The following is an 18,128-nucleotide window of genomic DNA, read 5'->3' on the forward strand; positions in this document are numbered from 1 at the left end:
ACATTGTGTTTGGAGTGTGGAGAGATGGCTCAGTGGTTAACAGCATTGGCTGCTTTTCTGGGGGATTCAGGTTCAGTTTCCAGCACCTATATGGTGGCTCACAACCATCAGTGACTCCAGCTCTAGGGGATCTGATGCCTTCTTCTGGCCTCTGAGGGCACCAGACACCAGACATAGATGTAGGTAAAGCATTCGGATACAAATTCTCAAAAAGAAAAAAGAAAGAAAGAACTGAATTTTCCTTGTGAGAAGCCATTTGACCCACATGCTAGAGGCGACGGCAGTGGGCTAGCTAAGTCAGGTTTGGTAAGATGACAGAGCTAGACCTCCGGTCTTCTTCTAAGTGGGTGGCACCAGGCTGCTTTCTGTCTCGTGAAATGGGGCAACAAAGGGCTTGGTGTGCTCTCTGGGATAAGTAAGGGCTATTACTACTCAGGAAATATGATTCATACCTAGTGCTGCTGATGTATTTTGGGGCATAAGAAAAAAAAAAAACAAGAGCTTCTTTAAAAATCACCTTGAGCCCCAAAACTCACTTTGGTACTCCCTAGCCGTTTCTGATACGGCAAATGCCCAATCCTGTGATGTGGCCATCCCGGCATCCTTCGCACAGAGACTGTAGGGTTGATGTGGGGTGTTGGTCATGTATGTGTAGCCCAACGGGCTGCCTGGGCTTCATTCCCCAGGTCAGAGACTGAAACCATATTGAACAGGACACAGCTCTAGGGACCCCCCTGTGAAATGACGTTTACCAGCTGGCCTTGGAGGACCAGGGGACAAGTCCTAGCAACGTAACGACAAGGGGAGAGTAGGCTCGGGAAGCAGTTTTGGAAACAAGGCTCTCCTCCCTCTCCAAGCCCACAGCGGTGGTTTTCTTCTTGAGACACTTACTTTGAACAGCCGTCTAACCACCCCATCGAGCACGTCCCATTTTGTCTTGCCACTGACTCCAATGCAGCCAATAAGGAATAGGTGTGGTCTGGAGTCCTAAGGGTGAGGAGACATGCGCAGGTGAGGAGCAGCTAGCTGTTTTCTGGCCTGGTTGAGCAGACGCCTAGGCAATTCCAGTGCTCCCAAAAGAGAGCAACCCCCCATTCCTTTTCCACGCCAGGCATAACTTAGCTGCCACGCGACAGCCTGAAACCCCATCTCTGCTCTGGTAAAACCGCAGAGGGCCGGGGAGACTAAGATCACCCCTCTGGCTCCTGGAACCATCGGCTGAGGCCTGCTTTGCACAGGGCGTGGCATCGGTGTCCTTGACTGCCCCTCCTCCCCAGCTCCTCTCTGCTGGCGTCCCATTTTCAGATCTGTCTAAAGAACTACTCACCTTTTCCAGGAAGCTTCCGTGATTCAGCTGCCTGACTCAGCTACGCTGTACAGACTCAGACAATGATATCTTCTCAACTTAACGCATATCTAAGTTCAACCGGTTCTTATTTCACTTAATAAAGTTTGTCATGTTGTTAGAACTTCAGAGAGAATGTTTCTTTTTTTTTCTTTCTTTCTGGAGAACCTCCCACCTTCTGCCTCCCAAGTGCTTGGATTAAAGGTGTGTGAGCCTGGTTTCTTATAATTAAAAACAATATTTATTACTTTTCTTCCATCAAAACTTAAAACAAGCTCAATTCATAAAATTAGTAAAATTCTGGGAAGACTGCCAACAACTATCTTTTTCCCATTTCTTGTTCTTCTACACCCACAGGGGCTAACTGATCACCTTAGTGAAAAGGATGCTGAGAAAACATTCCATCCTGCTGGCCTTTTAATAACTCACATGCTTGTAAGGATGTAGTTAGGACAGGGGCGGGGTTGGGTGGCGAGCGCAGGCACGCAGCAGCTAAGAGTCAGCAGAGAGACAGGGTCTGACTTCAACAAAGCCTTATGGCCTTGGGTTTCTTAGCTGAGCGGTGGGGATAACGCCATGGCCAGTGACCACTTGGGTATGCTCCAGTGGCCCAGAACAACAGCGCTTTAGGGGAAATGGCTTTAGTTCTCGAAGAATGTCGGCTATGATATTAAGAATTATGGCGAGGAGGGCCAGCAATGTGTAGGGATGTCACCTGCCTGCACTATAAGAATCCCCTGGGAATGAATTTCAACCTGATGGGCCAGGCCTCTGTTAGCTGGGTTCTTGAGCTTCCTTTCCAGCCAGACAGCTCTAAAACCACCTGTAGGTCAGCCACATGGTGACGAAGCTGGCAGAGAAATGTCTGGCTGCAGACACTTTGCTCTGATGGGCACTTTGGTTTCCCAACTATCTGCAACTGTAGCATGCTGGCCAGAAATACAATGGAATACACCTTCAAGACTCCAAGGGGTCTTGATATGGAGACTCATGAGGCCTTTTCCCATTTTCATGGATGGCCAAAGTCATCCAGAACAGCCAACAGGACTTACCCACTAAAACACAGCTCACCTTGCAAGCCCTCCATCTCTGCTTCAGAGTAGTCTCTGGCAGGTATACATGGGAGCAGACACCATACCAGAGAACCACCAGCGTCTAACATCAGTGACTCCGGATGCCCCTAGCCACCCTACTCTGAGCCCCCTGTGCTCCCTAGACTCAGCCAAGGGCCTTCTGTCTCTTGGGTCGGTGAATGTGATGTCTGTAGCCCCTGAAAAGACAGCATTGGGCTAAGTCCAATTAGCTTCCTCTTCTGCCTTACCAAGAAAATGTTCATAGCTGCCTGGGACATACTTCAGGAAAATAGTCAACCCAGAAAAGCCATTTCTGAGGGCATTAGTGTTTCCTAGTGCTGAAAGTACAATGTTTGGATATTTTTGTTTTTGTTTGTTTGTTTTTTGCTTTTGGCAAGCTTTACCGATCTTTTAAACAAAGAAATGAAGTGTTCTTTGCTTGCTTTATATCATAGGATAGTCAGGGAGTGTGGGTACGGGAGAGACCACTAAGGATTGTAGGTATAAGGACTACCAAGGAGTGTGGGCCAGCGGGGACTGCTGAGGATTGTGGGTATAAGGGGTGCCAAGGACTGTGGGTATAAGGGGTGCCAAGGACTGTGGGTATAAGGGGTGCCAAGGATTGTGGGTATAGGAGTCACCACGCAGCAGAGGTCTCCTTTTCTGTTTTTACAATACTGTCATAAGTATTCTACTTTATCTTTACAATTTCTTTTCTCTCTGTTTTGTCTTGTTTTGAACGTGATGCTGGGTATGGGACCTAGGGTCTTGTACATGCTAGCAAACCCTTGGCTGCTGAGTTGTATCACAAAGCTCCCCTTGCTGATTTCTTACAGAATCTAGACATGAAACTCCATCATGCACACTCATGTACAGCATAACACAGCATGTACTGGGTCCAGAATACTCTACCACGTCAGCATGCCCTGGGTCTTGGAATGCACCCCTTGTGAGTAAGGGAGACTACAGTATCAAGGAAGGGGCTGGTATTTCCCATCGGTTTCCAGGGGCCCAGCTGGGCCATTTCTACCTGGGGAGAGGGCAGGTGAGCAGGGAGAGCGAGCCAACTAACCTCCTTCCATTTCATTGTCTCCTGAAAGCTGACAACTATCTTAACATGCCTGCCTCCTTCCTTCCGAGCCGAGCATTCACCAGTGTCATCCAGCAACATGTCTGCGAATGGAAAACATCAACAGCCTTAGGCACGCGGGGGGACGGCAAAGCCGCTGCTTCCCGACACCCCTGCTGCCTGCGGGCACAGCAGCAGGACAACCCGGGTGTCAGGGTGCAGGGATGGCGGGGTGGGGTGGGGAGGGAGAGGGTAGGATGGATAATGCAATACAGAAACCGATGGCGGGGAGACCAGGGAGCCAGCAGGCTGACAAGGCATCTTGCCGGATGGAAATGTGTGCCAGGGAGACTCAAACAACAACAGCAGCGGCGTCATGGGTAAAAAATAAAATAAAATAAAATAAAAGCATCAGCCTTGAAATGCTCACAAAGGAAACTCAAGGTGCATTCTGGGATGACGTGCCAGCCTGAAGTCTACCCCAAGGGTCAGGAGGCTGGAAGCCTCCGTAGGACCAGCTGCCGAGGGGTACACGAGCATTGGGCCCGCAGACCAACTTTCTCAGGATGGATTGAGCAGAACTCAGCGTGGTAGGCTCGTGGTCTGAAGAATTCAGGATTGCTGGAGCAAAGCATGGAGCACTCTCATGGCTGGGCTTATGTTGGTAGCAGATGCACACCCAGACACACACACCCCAAGTGCACACACACCTGCTACCTCACCATCGGATCTGTGGACCTGCTCCTCCTGGAGACTGGACTGCCAGCTGCAGGCCTCCACCTGCCCTGGTCCCGTGAGTCACTCACCCAGGCTGGTGGGCTAGGTTTGCCCAGAGCCCCACGATCCGCTCGCCCAGACTGATAGACTCAGCTTGTCCCCAGCCTGTGAGCCATGTCCCCAGGCTGGTGCTCATGGCCTGCTCCTGGTCCTACGAGCCACTTTCCCGGGCTAGTGGACTTGTCCTGCCCCCAGGCTGCTAGCCGCTCACCTAGACTGGTGGACTCTGGGAGGTTCAGGCTGTGCTGCGAGAGGCCCAAAGACTGCCTTGGGGAAGCGGAGATGGACACCTGAGAGGGGGCCCGGCTGCAGCCGCTGCCTTGAGACTCGGACTTCAGTCGGTCATTCTCGGCTTTCAGCTTCTCTATTTCACTCTGTGAAAAACGTGAGCGAGAAACACACTTAATGGACGGAGGCGATGAACGGGACTTGCCTTCTCTGGGGGAAGAATCTGCAGGAGCCATGTAGCGAGGCCAGCCAAAACCAGGCACGCCCCTGGGGAGACCCCACAGCATGCCCCACCTCCCCCGCTCTTCAACGCTCCTCCGGCAGGGCTGGCCCCTCCTCCTGGAGAATTGGTCTTTAGGGAGTGTTCAGAGATTGCCTCTGCCAGGGTCTGCTGCCTGTGTGGCCAGTGTCAAAGAGCCTGGCAAGCAAAGAGGTTTGAGAACTTGGGGTGGCAGATTTCTCAACTCCAGGACTTGTCAGAGCTCTAGGGAGCTGTGTGCTTTGCGCTCTGGAGAAGGGCACATATTTCGTGCACATGCTATTTACAGAGCAGCCCCCATCTCACAGAGCCTCTCACGGTTCCAGGGAATGTTCCTGGGGATGCTGCTCTCCGGTGAGGTCACCTTTAGCACACTCTGCAGGGGTCTGTCACTCTACAGTTGTCCATAGAGAGCTTCATGCTAATGGAAACCTAGGCGCAAAATGCAGCTCTCGGTCCACAGCAGAAGGCAGGGCTGGCAAGAACCAGTCTGCAGCCACCTTCAAAGGAAGCCACTGGCTCTTCCAGCCGCAGGACAAAGTGAGGTTTGGGATGAGGCCTGGGTGGAGCCTTGGCGGTGGGGTCCCATTTGCATAGACAGAGGCTACTCAGCAGGGAAGGATTATCATGAAATAGACTGCAGGGACCCAAAGCCACTCATCACAGCCCCACTTGAGTAGCATGTGGAAAGTAGGGCTAGGGAAGGCAGAAGAAGCTAAGACCAGACAGGACAGCTGCAAGGCTTGAAGGCCTGGTGGAGGGCGCCACCTCTGGAGGAGGAGGCAGTGTGGAGCCAAGCACACTCGTGTGCACCCCGGCTACCCCAAGCTGCCACTCTCGAGGCTTCCCGGAGCTCCGTTTGCCATCTATTCACCTGCATCCTGTTCATGGCCTCCCGGAGCTGGTCCAGCTGGTGGGCGGAGCTGAGCGCTTCCAGGCGGATGTCCGTCAGCTTCATCTCCTTGTCTCTCAGCTCGTTTCGCAGCTGCATGACTGTCTCAGCTTCACCGTCCACACACTCGGAAATTCTAGGGACAGAGGAGGTTGCCGGCAAAAGTAAGCTCCAGTTGAGTTCACCTGCCCCCTCCCAGAGTGGTCCAGGTCATTACGGCGTTCGGCACCGTCACAGCCATTGCTGTTTACACACATCAGCCCCTCTTCCAGCCTCTACTGCTTTCCCAAGAGGATCACACCCAGAGCATCCAAAGTAGATAGACTGCTATTGAACCTGTGCAGGGCAGCAGACACCACTGCATCTTTCCCTGATTACACCAAAGGAGGGTAACTGGGACCTGGTAGACGGGAGCTGTAACCTTTGCGGGATGAGCACTTCCCAGGGCAGACAGCCTCATCCCTCTCAGAAGTGATGAAATCATCAAGATCTGAAACTCAAGGGCAAACGAGGGCGGAGGGAAGAAAGTGATCCGAACATGAGGAGACGGAGCTAATCTGAGCTTTCCTTTTATTCTGGAAACTCACTCTTTGGAGTGTCTAGGAAGGTTGGAGCACCTTCTCACAACAGAACAAAGAGTGTCTACTCTAGCCAAGGGGCAAGGCAGGGCTCCTTGTTCAGTTGCTAAGGGTTTTTTTTTTTTTTTTTTTGTAGAACTCTTGCAAGTCAGTATGAGGTTGAAGACCTAAAAAACTGTGCTAAGTTGCAGCCATTGGAAGGACCAGTTCTACTAAAATATAGTCCTGTGACTAAGGATATTGGGTGGTAGGGAAAGATTTGGATTGAAGATGGGAGAGAAAAAAAAAACTCAGAAAACCAAATCCCCCTAAGCTTCGGAGCTGGAGCTGATGTCTTTCTGGGAGACAGAGTGCTTGGCTTGGGAGGTGGTGGCCATGGCAGCCATTCCCTAAGACTCAGGCGCTAGCTTGGAGGCCAAACAAAACCTACCCGTGAAACGGGCTGAGGGAGCCACCTCAGTTGCCAGCAGAAGACGCTCAGAGGAGAGACGGTCAAGGAGATGCAAGGGCTGGGAGGAATTCTAACACACAAACTGTCTTTCTAGAGCCGTTTAATTGACCAGGATGTGGGTTGTTCGAAGTAACAAAGCCACGTCCTACTTCTTAAAAGTTACCAACTAGCAAGCTAGGCGGGAGGCGCCTGCCTGGAATGTTTTAGGTAGCTGAGGCAGGAAGATCATGACTTGTTTGGATACAGAATAAGGACCTGTCTTAAAAATTAAAAAAAAAAAGTCACTAACAACCGAGGAAGCATGTCAACTTCAGTACCTTCTTGAATTAAAAACCAAAACTAAAACAAACAAAAAACAGCCAAACACAAGAGCTCCCCAAAACGTTATTACCCCTCTTCTGAATCTGTGAGAGGCCAAAGACTGTGGAACTCAAAATCAAAAGACCCTTTACCCAGCCAGTTCTTTGTGCTCGGAGAGGCCTGCAGTTTTCAGGGTGGAATTACGGAATCATGCTTTTAGTTTAGGAGACAGGCTCAAGTCCAGTTCTTGCTGAGAATGTGGAGTCTTCTCCAGGCCTTCCCACAAGCTTTAGTAGGTCTGATCCCTCGTTCAACTCAGAACCCTACTAAGGTGTTGTCACATGGCCTGTACTTCTTCTCTTGGAAGCTCTCTTAATACCTACTTTGTGACCCTTGCAACTCAGGTTGCTTTGCAAGGCTTGGCCAATCAGGACCTCCAGAAAAGGGGCGGGGTGTCTGTGTTCTCCCTAACTCACCCTGAGACTTAGTCCCGAAGCTTTGGTTTAATGATGTTTGGAGGTGGGACCTTGGGGGAGGCGGCTAGTATTAGACAAGGCCACGAGAGTGGGGCCCGGGGACTGAATGAGTGGCTTTACAAGAGATGAAGGGTGGATCTAAGTAAGCAGGTTTGCTCTAGCCTGAAGGCCCTCCAGACCCCGACCACGCAATGACCCAGCGAAAAGGCCATCCAAAGGCGCCAAGCAGCGGCTGGCGTACGCACATTATCTGTGAGCTAAATGAATGTCTAGCCTATAACTCATCCCATCTATTCTACAAGGCCACAGCTACAGAAAACAAGATGAAAAGGGGAAAACAGCCGGGCGGTGGTGGTGCACGCCTTTAATCCCAGCACTCAGGAGGCAGAGGCAGGCGGATCTCTGAGAGTGAGCTCAGCCTGGTCTACAGAGCGAGTTCCACGGACAGCCAGAGCTATGACACACAGAAATGCTGTCCTGAAAACAAACAAACAAAAAAGAAAAGGGAAGAACAATGTGCCTTCTTCTTTCCCCTGGTTCCTTCCCTGCCTCGTTCTACTTGGCACTACAACTTTTAGAACTAGACTGTTCTCAAATCATTCCTAGTGTCTAGTCACGCCCACCAACACACAGTAGGTATGCAGCAGTGTTTTTCTGGAGGTATCTGAAGCATATTATTCGATTACCTTCACACAGCCATGATGAGTCCAATTTTAAGATGGAGAAAATGAGGCACAGAGCCATCATCGTACCCACGGCCACACGATTTAAGTGTGACAGTTCAGGATGAAATCTGGAGGGGGGGGATCACTTAACTGTAGGTTGCTGGACTATTCCCAGCAGGCAATCAAAGTAGGTCTTTCTCTTTCAGATACCATGAACTAAAGTGACCTGATGCATGTGGGGTTTTGTTTGGTTTTTGGCCCCTAGAGCATTTTTCTACTATCTCCCTGTCTTTCCAGATGTGGGCTGGTGGCATACCCAACTGCAAATGCGTGGAGTGTGGGAAATGCGGCCTCCTCACAGTTGCCATGCCTTCACCCGCAGAGGAGGGCTTTCTTTCTCCACGCCTACCCCTCTTGCCTTTGGCTTCATCTTTGAACTCCCTCTCCAATCTGCATCTGCACGTTTTTTCACAAACCTTTCAAGGTTGGGAATTAAGTTATTTGCCTTCAGCCCACCCTTTGGAAAACCAGACCCCAAACCAACATCTCTAATGTCCACGGAGGCTGTGGAACGTAAGAAAAGGGCCAGGGAGGGGAGAGCCAGCCCTGCCTATTCCTGTGGGGAGCAGTGGTTTGGAAGGCGCCATCTCGCTCCTGGCGTTTGATGCTGCAGCTCTTCCCGGCCTCTCGGACAGGCCACCCAGAGGCATGCGGCCAGGTTCCGATTACTACCTCTCCCTCTCTGGTGCAGTTAGTTATTCCCTCTGCTCCCGGGGCTCCTCCCACAGGCTGCTCTGCCTTTTCTTCCTGAACTTTGAACGTCAGCACCTCAGAGCTGCTCCCTGCCCCCTGCTCCCCCATCTCCACTCCACCCAACTGAAAGCTCCCACATGGACACACGCAGGAGCTCCAGGGCTGGCTGACCCCTCCACTGAACACCGCCTAGGCACCTCGCACGCCGTTTGACTCCCGAGGAGGCCCTGGGTGGCCAGCAGCTGCGGTTTGAGTGTGAGGTGACCTCACATTGGCTATTGTGCTTGAACACTTGGTTCCCACCTGGGCCTGCTGTTTGGGAAGGCCGGGAGACCGTCAGGAGTTAGAACTGGACGCTGTCACACTGCGGGGTGGGCCTTGAGGCTTCATGGCTCAGCCCCTGCTTCCCGTCCACAGTTTTGCTTCCTGACCCCGCCACCTCACGCTCCTGCTGCCACACATTCCCCGCTGTGATGAACGATACCTTTAAAAACTACAAACCCAAAGAAGGCCTTCCTCTCATCGGTTGCTTCGTGTCAGCTAACCCGGTCACAGCAATAGGAGAAGCAGCAAGCGTCCTACCCCACCTCACCTGGGCCTCCCGTCAGCCACTCAGCCATCTCGGCAAACACCTGAGTGCCTCTGAACAGGCAGAGTACCCACCAGCACACAGCCGGGGTAGCCTGAGAGACGAGAACTAAAAACCCGGGAAAAATCACTGCGTAGGACGGATATGCGCAACGGTAGCTAAGAAAATGGAGGAAGGGGGGTGGGCGGCGGTGTGTGCTCCCTCATGAACGGTAGATCAGGCCGGACTTTACGGATAAGGTCAGCCTGAGCAGAAACATGAGGAGTGTATAACTCGGGAGAAGGGACGCTGCGCAGGGCGGGGGCGGGGCAGTAGCCAAGGCTTTGAGGAGAGGGGTATGACGGAGGGGCTCGAAAGGCAGAGCAGGCGGAGCCTGGAAAAACGCTGCTGCCTCTGTGATCTCCCTCTGCTCCTCGTGTCTCACATTGCTCTCCACAGAGTTCGAACTTTAGACTCCGTCACTTTTCTGCCTAAAATTCCCCTGTGCCTCACTGGCTGTCACACCTGAAATCAGATGTGGCTCTGCACGTTATAGCGCCCGCCACCCGTCTCCAGCCTCAGCCGCCATGCTGGTCCCTGACCGTCCTACCCCAAGCAGGCCACCACACCACCCTCAGCCCTACCAGCCCATTTCCACGTCGGGGTCGGGACTTGGGAAGGCAGCCTTGCTCAGTGTAAGGCTGACCCATGACCACCAAAGCCCGTTGCCTTCTTGGCTTATTCCCTAGCAAGGCAGTAGGGCCTTGGATTCCAGACAGTGGGCAGTTGTAGGAGCAGACAGGGGCCTCCTGAAGGTTGGCCCACAAAACCATCCCACGGGACTTTGTACACGTACCCTTCTCCTGACCGGGCTGGACACAGCACCGCCTACGGGGCGGAGGCTCTCCATCAGCTGACCAGGGTTAGGAAGAAAGCTGTGTGACGCTACTGGGCTTCAGAATCAGGCCTGTCACAGCTGCTAGGGTTCCTGACCAGAATGAGCCAGTGGTTCCTTCTATGGCAAAGCTCTCTGCTGGAATGCCCCACACAGAGGGACCCACCCCCCCATCTAAAGTGACTGCACCCCACATTCACTCTTAGAAGTTACCACTGGGACAAACTGCCTGGATTTTCTGGGCTTCTCTTAGTGTCTGTCATCCGCAGTAGATGAGATCAGCCCAACAGGGATTATAAACGTCTGGGACACTGGTGTAACAGAACTAGGAATGGTCCTGGTGAGGGGGCTAGGGGACTGGGAGCGGAATAAACTGGATTGCTTCGTGTGGGGACATATGTCACAGACCACAGTTCCCCTGCGATGGCAGGCAAATGAGGCCTTAATCCCTAAGGAATAAATGAGGCCTTAATCCCTAAGGAATATCAGACTCAATGGCCCGTTCTTGCGGTCCACTGTATACCAAGTTCATAACCAGGAATCGAGTGCAAAGAGGGCTCCTTCCTCTCTGGTCAGGAAACTGAAGACACTCTGGGGCAGAAGATGGACATCTGTCCTGCCTTTGCACTTTGGGGGCCCTCTGGGCCATGTGAGAGGAGCTCATCTCTCCTCCCATTCTAAAGGAGACAGCAAGACGAGGACACACTGGGCCAGCTCTTCAATCCTGCCCCTTTCCTAATTCAGGTCCTTCCACCTGGGTTCCTCCCAAAAGATGGGGAAGAGGTCGCCAGGGAGACCCTTTGCTTCACTAGCGGGTAGTCAAAGGCATGAGTTAATTTATGTGCTGTCTTCCCCAGCCTGTCCTCCACACATCAGTCTGCCAGTCCATCTGCATTTCCTGAGCACCTGGGTAGAGCTAGGGACACTGCGCAGGCTCCAGCCCTCAGGAGGGGCTGGCTAAGCCGACTTGGGATCAGCCACTGTGGGGGGCAGGCTTTGGGGGCTCAGATGTGCTCGAGCTACGCCCAGTCAGACAGTCTATTTCCTGCAGCTTGCAGATAGAGCAACATGTAGCAGCTCCTTCTCCAGAATCGCGTCTGTCTGCACTACGCCACATTCCCCACCATGACGATAATGGACTAAACCTCTGAGACTGTAAGTTGCCACCTCAATTAGATGCTTCCTTTTATAAGAGTTGCTGCGGGCCGGCGATGGTGGCGCACGCCTTTAATCCCAGCACTTGGGAGGCAGAGGCAGGCGGATCTCTGTGAGTTCGAGACCAGCCTGGTCTACAAGAGCTAGTTCCAGGACGGGCTCCAAAGCCACAGAGAAACCCTGTCTCAGAAACACCCCCACTGCCCCACCCCCACTCTCCGCCAAAAACATAAATGAATATAAAAAAAGAGCTGTTATGGTCATGGTGTCTTTTCTTAGAAACCCTAACTAGGGCAGGAGCCAGAGGTATTGTCTGTTAGACTCACAGAGAGTTGGAGTGGGCATTCCTCAGTAACGGGGTAGAGCCTGTGGATCCGTTGTGTGGCAGTTTTGGTGAGGAAGGCAATGAAGAATCCGTCATCTCCTCGATGTCTGAGTGTGAGGATGCTGACTTGGGGGACTTCTTCTTCCCAAAAGCTTGCTTGAAGGAGCTGCGCAACTGAATACGCGAGATGGTGAGCCTCGCAGAGGTGGGGCCCGGGTAGAGAGGCATGCTTACAAAAGAGCAACTGACTGGACCACATTTCCCCCCATCAATGGCACAGGCACCCGGCAGCTTTGTGGAATCAGTGCATTCAGGGAAGGCGAGTTATCTGGCATCGACAGCTCGGGATGGGCCTGTGGGGGCATTCCATGCCTACTCTTCGTTCCAGAATAGATGCCAACAGCAAGACAGAGCCTGGCTCAGCGGGTGCGTGTGGGAGCATGAGGTTACACAGTAACAAAGCAGGATGCTCGGATGTGGGGACAGATGCAGATGAGGTTAGTCATATCAATGGATGGGTTAGCTTGGTATCTGGTAGTAAACTTGGTCTCGCTTACCTCATTGACCTGCCAGGGAAAATGCAAGCAAAAAAAAAAAGAAAAAGAAAAAACAGGGAAGGGGGAAGGAAAAAAGACAATTTTTAACAGAGAAAGCCAGTGACAGGGAAAGCTGACGACTTTTCAGATGCAACATGGCTCATGATGAACGCCACACAGAGGCTTCTGGTGGGGGGTGGGATGCGGGGAGCATCCTATTCCGTCATAAGAGGAAGGCAAAAGCAAGCTGAGGGGCTCCCTACAGCCAGGGCTTTCCCGGCTTCTCCTCACTTGCAATGGCTTCCCTGCTTTCCCTTCTGTCTGATCATCTCCCTGCCTCTTTTCCACCGTCTCCTGTGTCGGGGCAGCAGCGGGAAGGCACATCGTATTTCCTCAGCCATGGAGGAGTGACGTCTATGGCTCCTTGAGTCTGCACAGCTCTTTGCGGTGTCCGCTTAGGGGTTCCTGCTCTCCTGCCATGAGGAGCACACTCTAACAAGCACAGAGCTTGGCTACCTCACTTGTCACTCGGGAATTCCACGGCTGTCTACGAAACTCATTAGCTACATTGGAAAAAACAGGAACGGGGTAAGGCCGTTCCCCGACCCCCCCACCCCCCAGGCAGACATGGAAATTCTGGCGGGAACATGAGACTTAAACAAAATTCTCCAAGGGCCACGACCAGCATGTATTTTTCTAGGCTCCAAACAAAAATAATCATATTTGGTCTCCAAAACAGGTACTTTAGGAGTCATTTCCCTTTCTGGGGACCTTTCCTCCTTCTGAAGAGATATCCTAGGGATTTCCCCACTAGTGAGCCATGAGGCCTTTCCTAATGGATGTGTTTTGGTTCTGACAAGCTGCTCGTCCAGCTCACTGCTCTCTTGCTGTCTACTGGAGCTCCCGTTTGCAGACAGCAGTCAGAGAACCAGGCTTTGCCACGCAAGTCAGAGAGCTAAAGGACCAGGTGAAAGAGGACATTACAAAATTTAGACAGAGTTAAGCTTTGAGGTAAGCGGAAGACGCCTGTTATCCGTCCTTCCTGGCTTCATGGAGAAGGGAGAAATGTCTAGAAACAACGTAAACAAGTTTCATTTCTTGGCTGGAAGGAAACAGCCAGGATTTTTCCTTATCTTTTCTTAAATTTTATTGTTATTGCTGCTAGTCATTTTGTTATTGTATGTATGTGTTGTGCTGGGGGCGGGCACCGAGTGTGCCATCATGCATGTGTGCCGGCAGAAGACAATTGTGTGGAGTCAGCTCTTTCTGTATTTATGTGGGCTCCAGAGATCAAACTCAGACTATCTGGCTTGCACGGCAAACGTCTTTACCCGCTGAGCCATCTCGCTGGCCCTGTATTCTTCACAGATAATTCTCTCACCGTTTTGAGAGTCTGAATAGACTGCATTTATCAACCGCACATTAGAGATGGCAACACGTGCTCCTCTTCCCTAGCTACAATAAACAAGTCGCTAAGAAAAACTGTTAGTTACGTAAGGAAGAAAGCTAACCAGAGTAATAAGAGGGTGGCATGAAGACGGCCAAGGTGAGTTACCAGTGACCAGCATCATGAAACCCCGATTGCTAACTAGACCTCGCCACCCATCCAAGATGATTCAAGATGAGCGAGACGTATATGGGATGGAGGATATGAAGCTACCATGAAGCAGGGCAGTGCCAGAGCTAACAATGGGACTTGGTGAGTGCTGGCCACTTCAGATGTACCCAGGGTGTCCCTGGGGAGCAACAAACCTCCTCACTGCCCTGAAGCTGTGACGGCAGTTTTGAAACGGGGCGGAAGTGCTTGGGACTTGCTCGCAGTAAAGAGAGCAGCCTTCGGCACTCCAGGCAGAAAAATCAAGGAGCATCTTTGGATTATGGGTAGCGACTGTATTAGACTTAACATTCTGAGGCACAAGCCTCAGCTTGGGCCACTGACCCATAACACTAGCTCTATGAAACATAACTCATAGACCATGATTACAGAATTTCCAGTAAGAATGCTGGTTTGATATTATCCAAGGCAATTACACAGATAAATAGCTGGCCTGTGGTGGGTACACACCTATAATCTAAGCAATTGGGAGGCAAAGGCAGAACTGTTGCAAACTGGGGCTAGCCTGGTCTACACAGTGAGTACAACGCCAGCTAGGCTCATATATCGAGTGAGGCGTTGCATAAATAAGTAAGTAAATAAACAAGTGAAGACTAAGGTTAAGGCTGAGATAACTACTGATACTTGCTAAGAAACCACTTATGAGTAGTTTTGCCAAAGGCTGCAGCTCGGGAGTGGAGCAGGCGGGAGTCCCTGAGTTTCATCCCCAGGACCAAGGGCAAAGCAGTGAACAGAAATAATGAGATTCACTAAGCTCTGGACTCTGTGGCCAGTGTAAGATGAGAAAGAAATGAGATATACATGAAATGAAAGACGTACACATCACACGGTCTCATGGAGAGAAAGACCACAGCGTGGGGCTTGGTCAATGCCACTGTTTTGCTGAGCACAGCGTCGGTTTTGGTTAAAAGGCCACTTCCTTGGATCTACCCTCCAAGGTCTGTGGTCCTGAGGTCAGGAGGAAGCCTGGGCTTTATCGGTGGATGCCTATTCTGGGGACACCGGGAGCCAGTCCCTGGGGGAGTCTAGGGATGTGCACTCACCCAATTTTTCCTCTTCTTCTTCTTCGAGTCACTCTCTATGGTGCTGCCCACACTCGAGTGGCTGGTGGCACTATTGATACTAGAGACACTGTCAGAGGAGTGCTGCCTGCGGATACGTAGGTCTGCCGCCTGGGTGCCGCCACTTCCTGGAGAGCAAAGCAAGGAATGTCGGCCCTAGAGCCCCAGAATCCAATCTTCTGTCCCGAGGCACGGCCTCCTCTGACTCCAGGGCACTTGTACTGAGGTATACCTCTATACACGCTGGTTGTCAGAGCCTTGAGGGCTATGCCCTCTTTCACGTGGGATCTAGCCCCTTGTACTCTACAGAATGGAGGTTGGAAAGCCTAAGGAACATTCCCCAATGCCAGCTCTCTGTTTTGACAGATGGGGGAGAAGGGGGACATGCTTCTGAACGCAGCAGTGCCGCCTCCCCCCCCCCGTAGGAGCTCCTTCAACCGTTTCTCCTAAGCCAGGGATGGCGCCCAGGGCTCCAGCGATCTCTCCTCCTTTGATCGCTACGTTCCTGCCCTACTTGCCTCTTCCCTGGGCCTCCGGGACCCTTCTCCCTCCACTCTGTATTGCTAACTTTCGAACCCTTCCCTACCCCAGCTTCATCTCTGCTCCTCTGGAGGCCCAGCATCTGCTTCGGAGGCCGTGACAGAAATAACAGGAGATGGCAGACATCGTGCTCGCAATTAGCTTTCCTCCTGTGGGTAGAGCCATCTCTAATCCAAAGACAGCCTGCTGGACAGTCAGAAGGCCTGGGGGTCCAGGCCCACTTCTGTTCCTAACCACCTTTGACCTTGGAAAGCCACCACCACCTCTAAAGCCCTTGGCCATCATCAACAGTGAGCGAAGGGCCTGAAGGGTCCTCATAGCATAGTTTAAAAAGCAAGTTTAAAAAGGGGAGCACTTGGCACAGTGTGGGAAACACAGGGGAAGCCTTCTCTAAGTGCTGGGTACTCATACTGCTCAGAGCACAGGCACTGTTCAAACGGGTATTGCTGGAGCAAACTCAGCTGCAAGCCCACTAACTAAAAACACACAAAACCCAACAATTTACTAGGGTGGCTTCCTATTGGCAACTAAGAGATTAGCCCATTCTACTATTCCTCCAATACGCATACAAACAATCATGCAGGCATGAGAAAAGCTATAAGACACTGGGGTGCTTCTCCATAGGAAACTTCTTTCCTCCTTCTTTAAGATTTGTCAGAGAAGAGGATGCGCTACACTAGCCGTCTCTACAGGGGCCAGAAGCAAGCCTTCTGGTACCCGGCCCTTGGAGCTGCAGCTTGAGTCACAGTCTCTCTCTCCCCCAAGCAGGGAGCTGCATCCTGTACTGTGAGAGGCTGCCTATGGCGTGTCTCACATGTTACCTTTGCAGGTGAGCTCTGGTGTATTGATCACTCCGTTAATGGCGGCCTGGGCAGCCGCATTCTGCTTCTTCAGCAGCTCGATGGTTTTTCTTAACTCGTTCAGTTCTGAATCCTGAAGGCGAGAAAGATGTAACAGGTGCATCCCAGACCCAGCTTCAGAGGAGGGCAGGGGCAAAGGAGTGCCACAGATCTGTCCCATGCACGGACGGGATCTAAACTCAGTGTAAGGGTATCAGGGAGCGCAGGAGGCCACAAGACCAATAGGAGACACTAGGACCAGCATCTGGTTGATCTAGGCTGCATTCTACCCAAAACAGATCTGTTCTTGACATTAAACCCTGCTAGTCCAAGACATGTGTTAAAATCTGCATCTCTACCTGAAATGAAACAGAGCAATGGTATCCCCGCCCCCAGCCTTACCTTCTGCTCTGCAGTCATAGTTAAACTCTGCAGCCTGATGGTCATGTTTCCCAAACTCTGCTCAAAGGCCGCCACGAGGTGAGCCTGGAGGGGAAGAGGAGGCCTCAGTGACATCATCCTGCTAGGTCAGAGTGCCCGAGGGGGGACTGGGTTCTCAAGACAAGAAACTTATTAGAGCCTCATCATGTGGTCTGTACAGGTTCGGCCTATCACGATCGTTTACTCTAGCCTTGCCCTTGCTCAAATCCTTCTTCCTCGAGCATTCTTCCCTCTGCCCGGTGCCTTTTCTCTGCCCACTCCTTGCCTAGCTTGTTTTTATGTGTCTGACTGGAGACACCACCAGTCTGGGTCTATTCCTTCACGGGTCCACTTTATTCCACACGCATTGAGGCTGTCGTCGGAAAAGCCATGGGCTCTGGGACTGAGGTTTAGGGCTGATTCCACAGCACACTGCAGTAGGATCTGCTGTTCACTGATTACCAAGTAAGCACAGGCTCACGGGAAGCCGGTTGCAGAATGAACAAAGTGGCTGGCTTATTTTCCTTGTTATAATCCTCATTAATAACAAGCCATTGAAAGGACCATCTGCTGCCTAGATGAAGAAATCTTTCCCAGCTCCCCCAGGGAGGCAGTCTCCCCCAGGCTCCTGCACACTTTGAAATACTCTGTTAGAACAAGGGACCAGATGCAACATCTTATATAAGGCTCAGAAAAAGTTTCAAAATTGGCCAGCTATAAGTAGAATATGTATCCACTCTTCAGATGCTACAATGTAACAATATAAAACTCTATTTTTTTATCCCTGCTTCATGCTTTCTTTCTTTAGATTTATTTATTTTTATCTTATGTGTATGAATGTCTTGCCTACATGTATGTAAGTGTACTGTATGCATGCAAGTGTCTCAGGATGTCAGATCTCCCTGGAGCTAAAGTTACCAGTGATTGTAAGCCACCATCCAGGTTCTGGGAACTAAACTTAGGTCCTCTACAGGAGCAGAGGACTACAGTTGAGCTCTCAGAACCTATGTGAGGCAGTTCACAGCCACCTGTAACTTTGACTCTAGTGTATCTAATGCCCTTTTCTGGCCTCAGTGGGCGCCTAAATGCACTGGAGCAAACACACGCACACACACACACACGCACACGCACACACACACAACTAAAACAGAAAATAAATCTATTTTAAAAGCAAAACAATAGTTTGGCAATGACGGCTCGCACCTTTAATCCCAGCATTTGGGAGGCAGAGGCAGGAGAATCTCTGTTGAGTTCAAGACTACCCTGGTCTACAAAGTGAGTTCCTGGACAGTCAGGGCTACCCAGAGA

The 18,128-nt window shown here is 51.4% G+C and overlaps 1 protein-coding gene across 1 annotated transcript in view; it reads right to left on the reverse strand.

The window, feature by feature from the left end:
• The window catches only part of Nav2 (neuron navigator 2), a 347,498-nt gene that overhangs the window by 20,403 nt on the left and 308,967 nt on the right, over nucleotides 1-18,128 (reverse strand). Inside the window, 9 exon segments of the mRNA XM_013122863.3 lie at nucleotides 892-987; nucleotides 3,491-3,591; nucleotides 4,476-4,638; nucleotides 5,626-5,779; nucleotides 11,811-11,983; nucleotides 12,367-12,375; nucleotides 15,004-15,149; nucleotides 16,383-16,494; nucleotides 16,803-16,886. Of these exon segments, the coding sequence (XP_012978317.2) occupies nucleotides 892-987; nucleotides 3,491-3,591; nucleotides 4,476-4,638; nucleotides 5,626-5,779; nucleotides 11,811-11,983; nucleotides 12,367-12,375; nucleotides 15,004-15,149; nucleotides 16,383-16,494; nucleotides 16,803-16,886 (1,038 nt within the window).

The sequence above is a fragment of the Mesocricetus auratus genome, unplaced genomic scaffold (genome assembly GCF_017639785.1).
Source record: "Mesocricetus auratus isolate SY011 unplaced genomic scaffold, BCM_Maur_2.0 Super-Scaffold_100030, whole genome shotgun sequence".
NCBI lineage: Eukaryota > Metazoa > Chordata > Mammalia > Rodentia > Cricetidae > Mesocricetus > Mesocricetus auratus.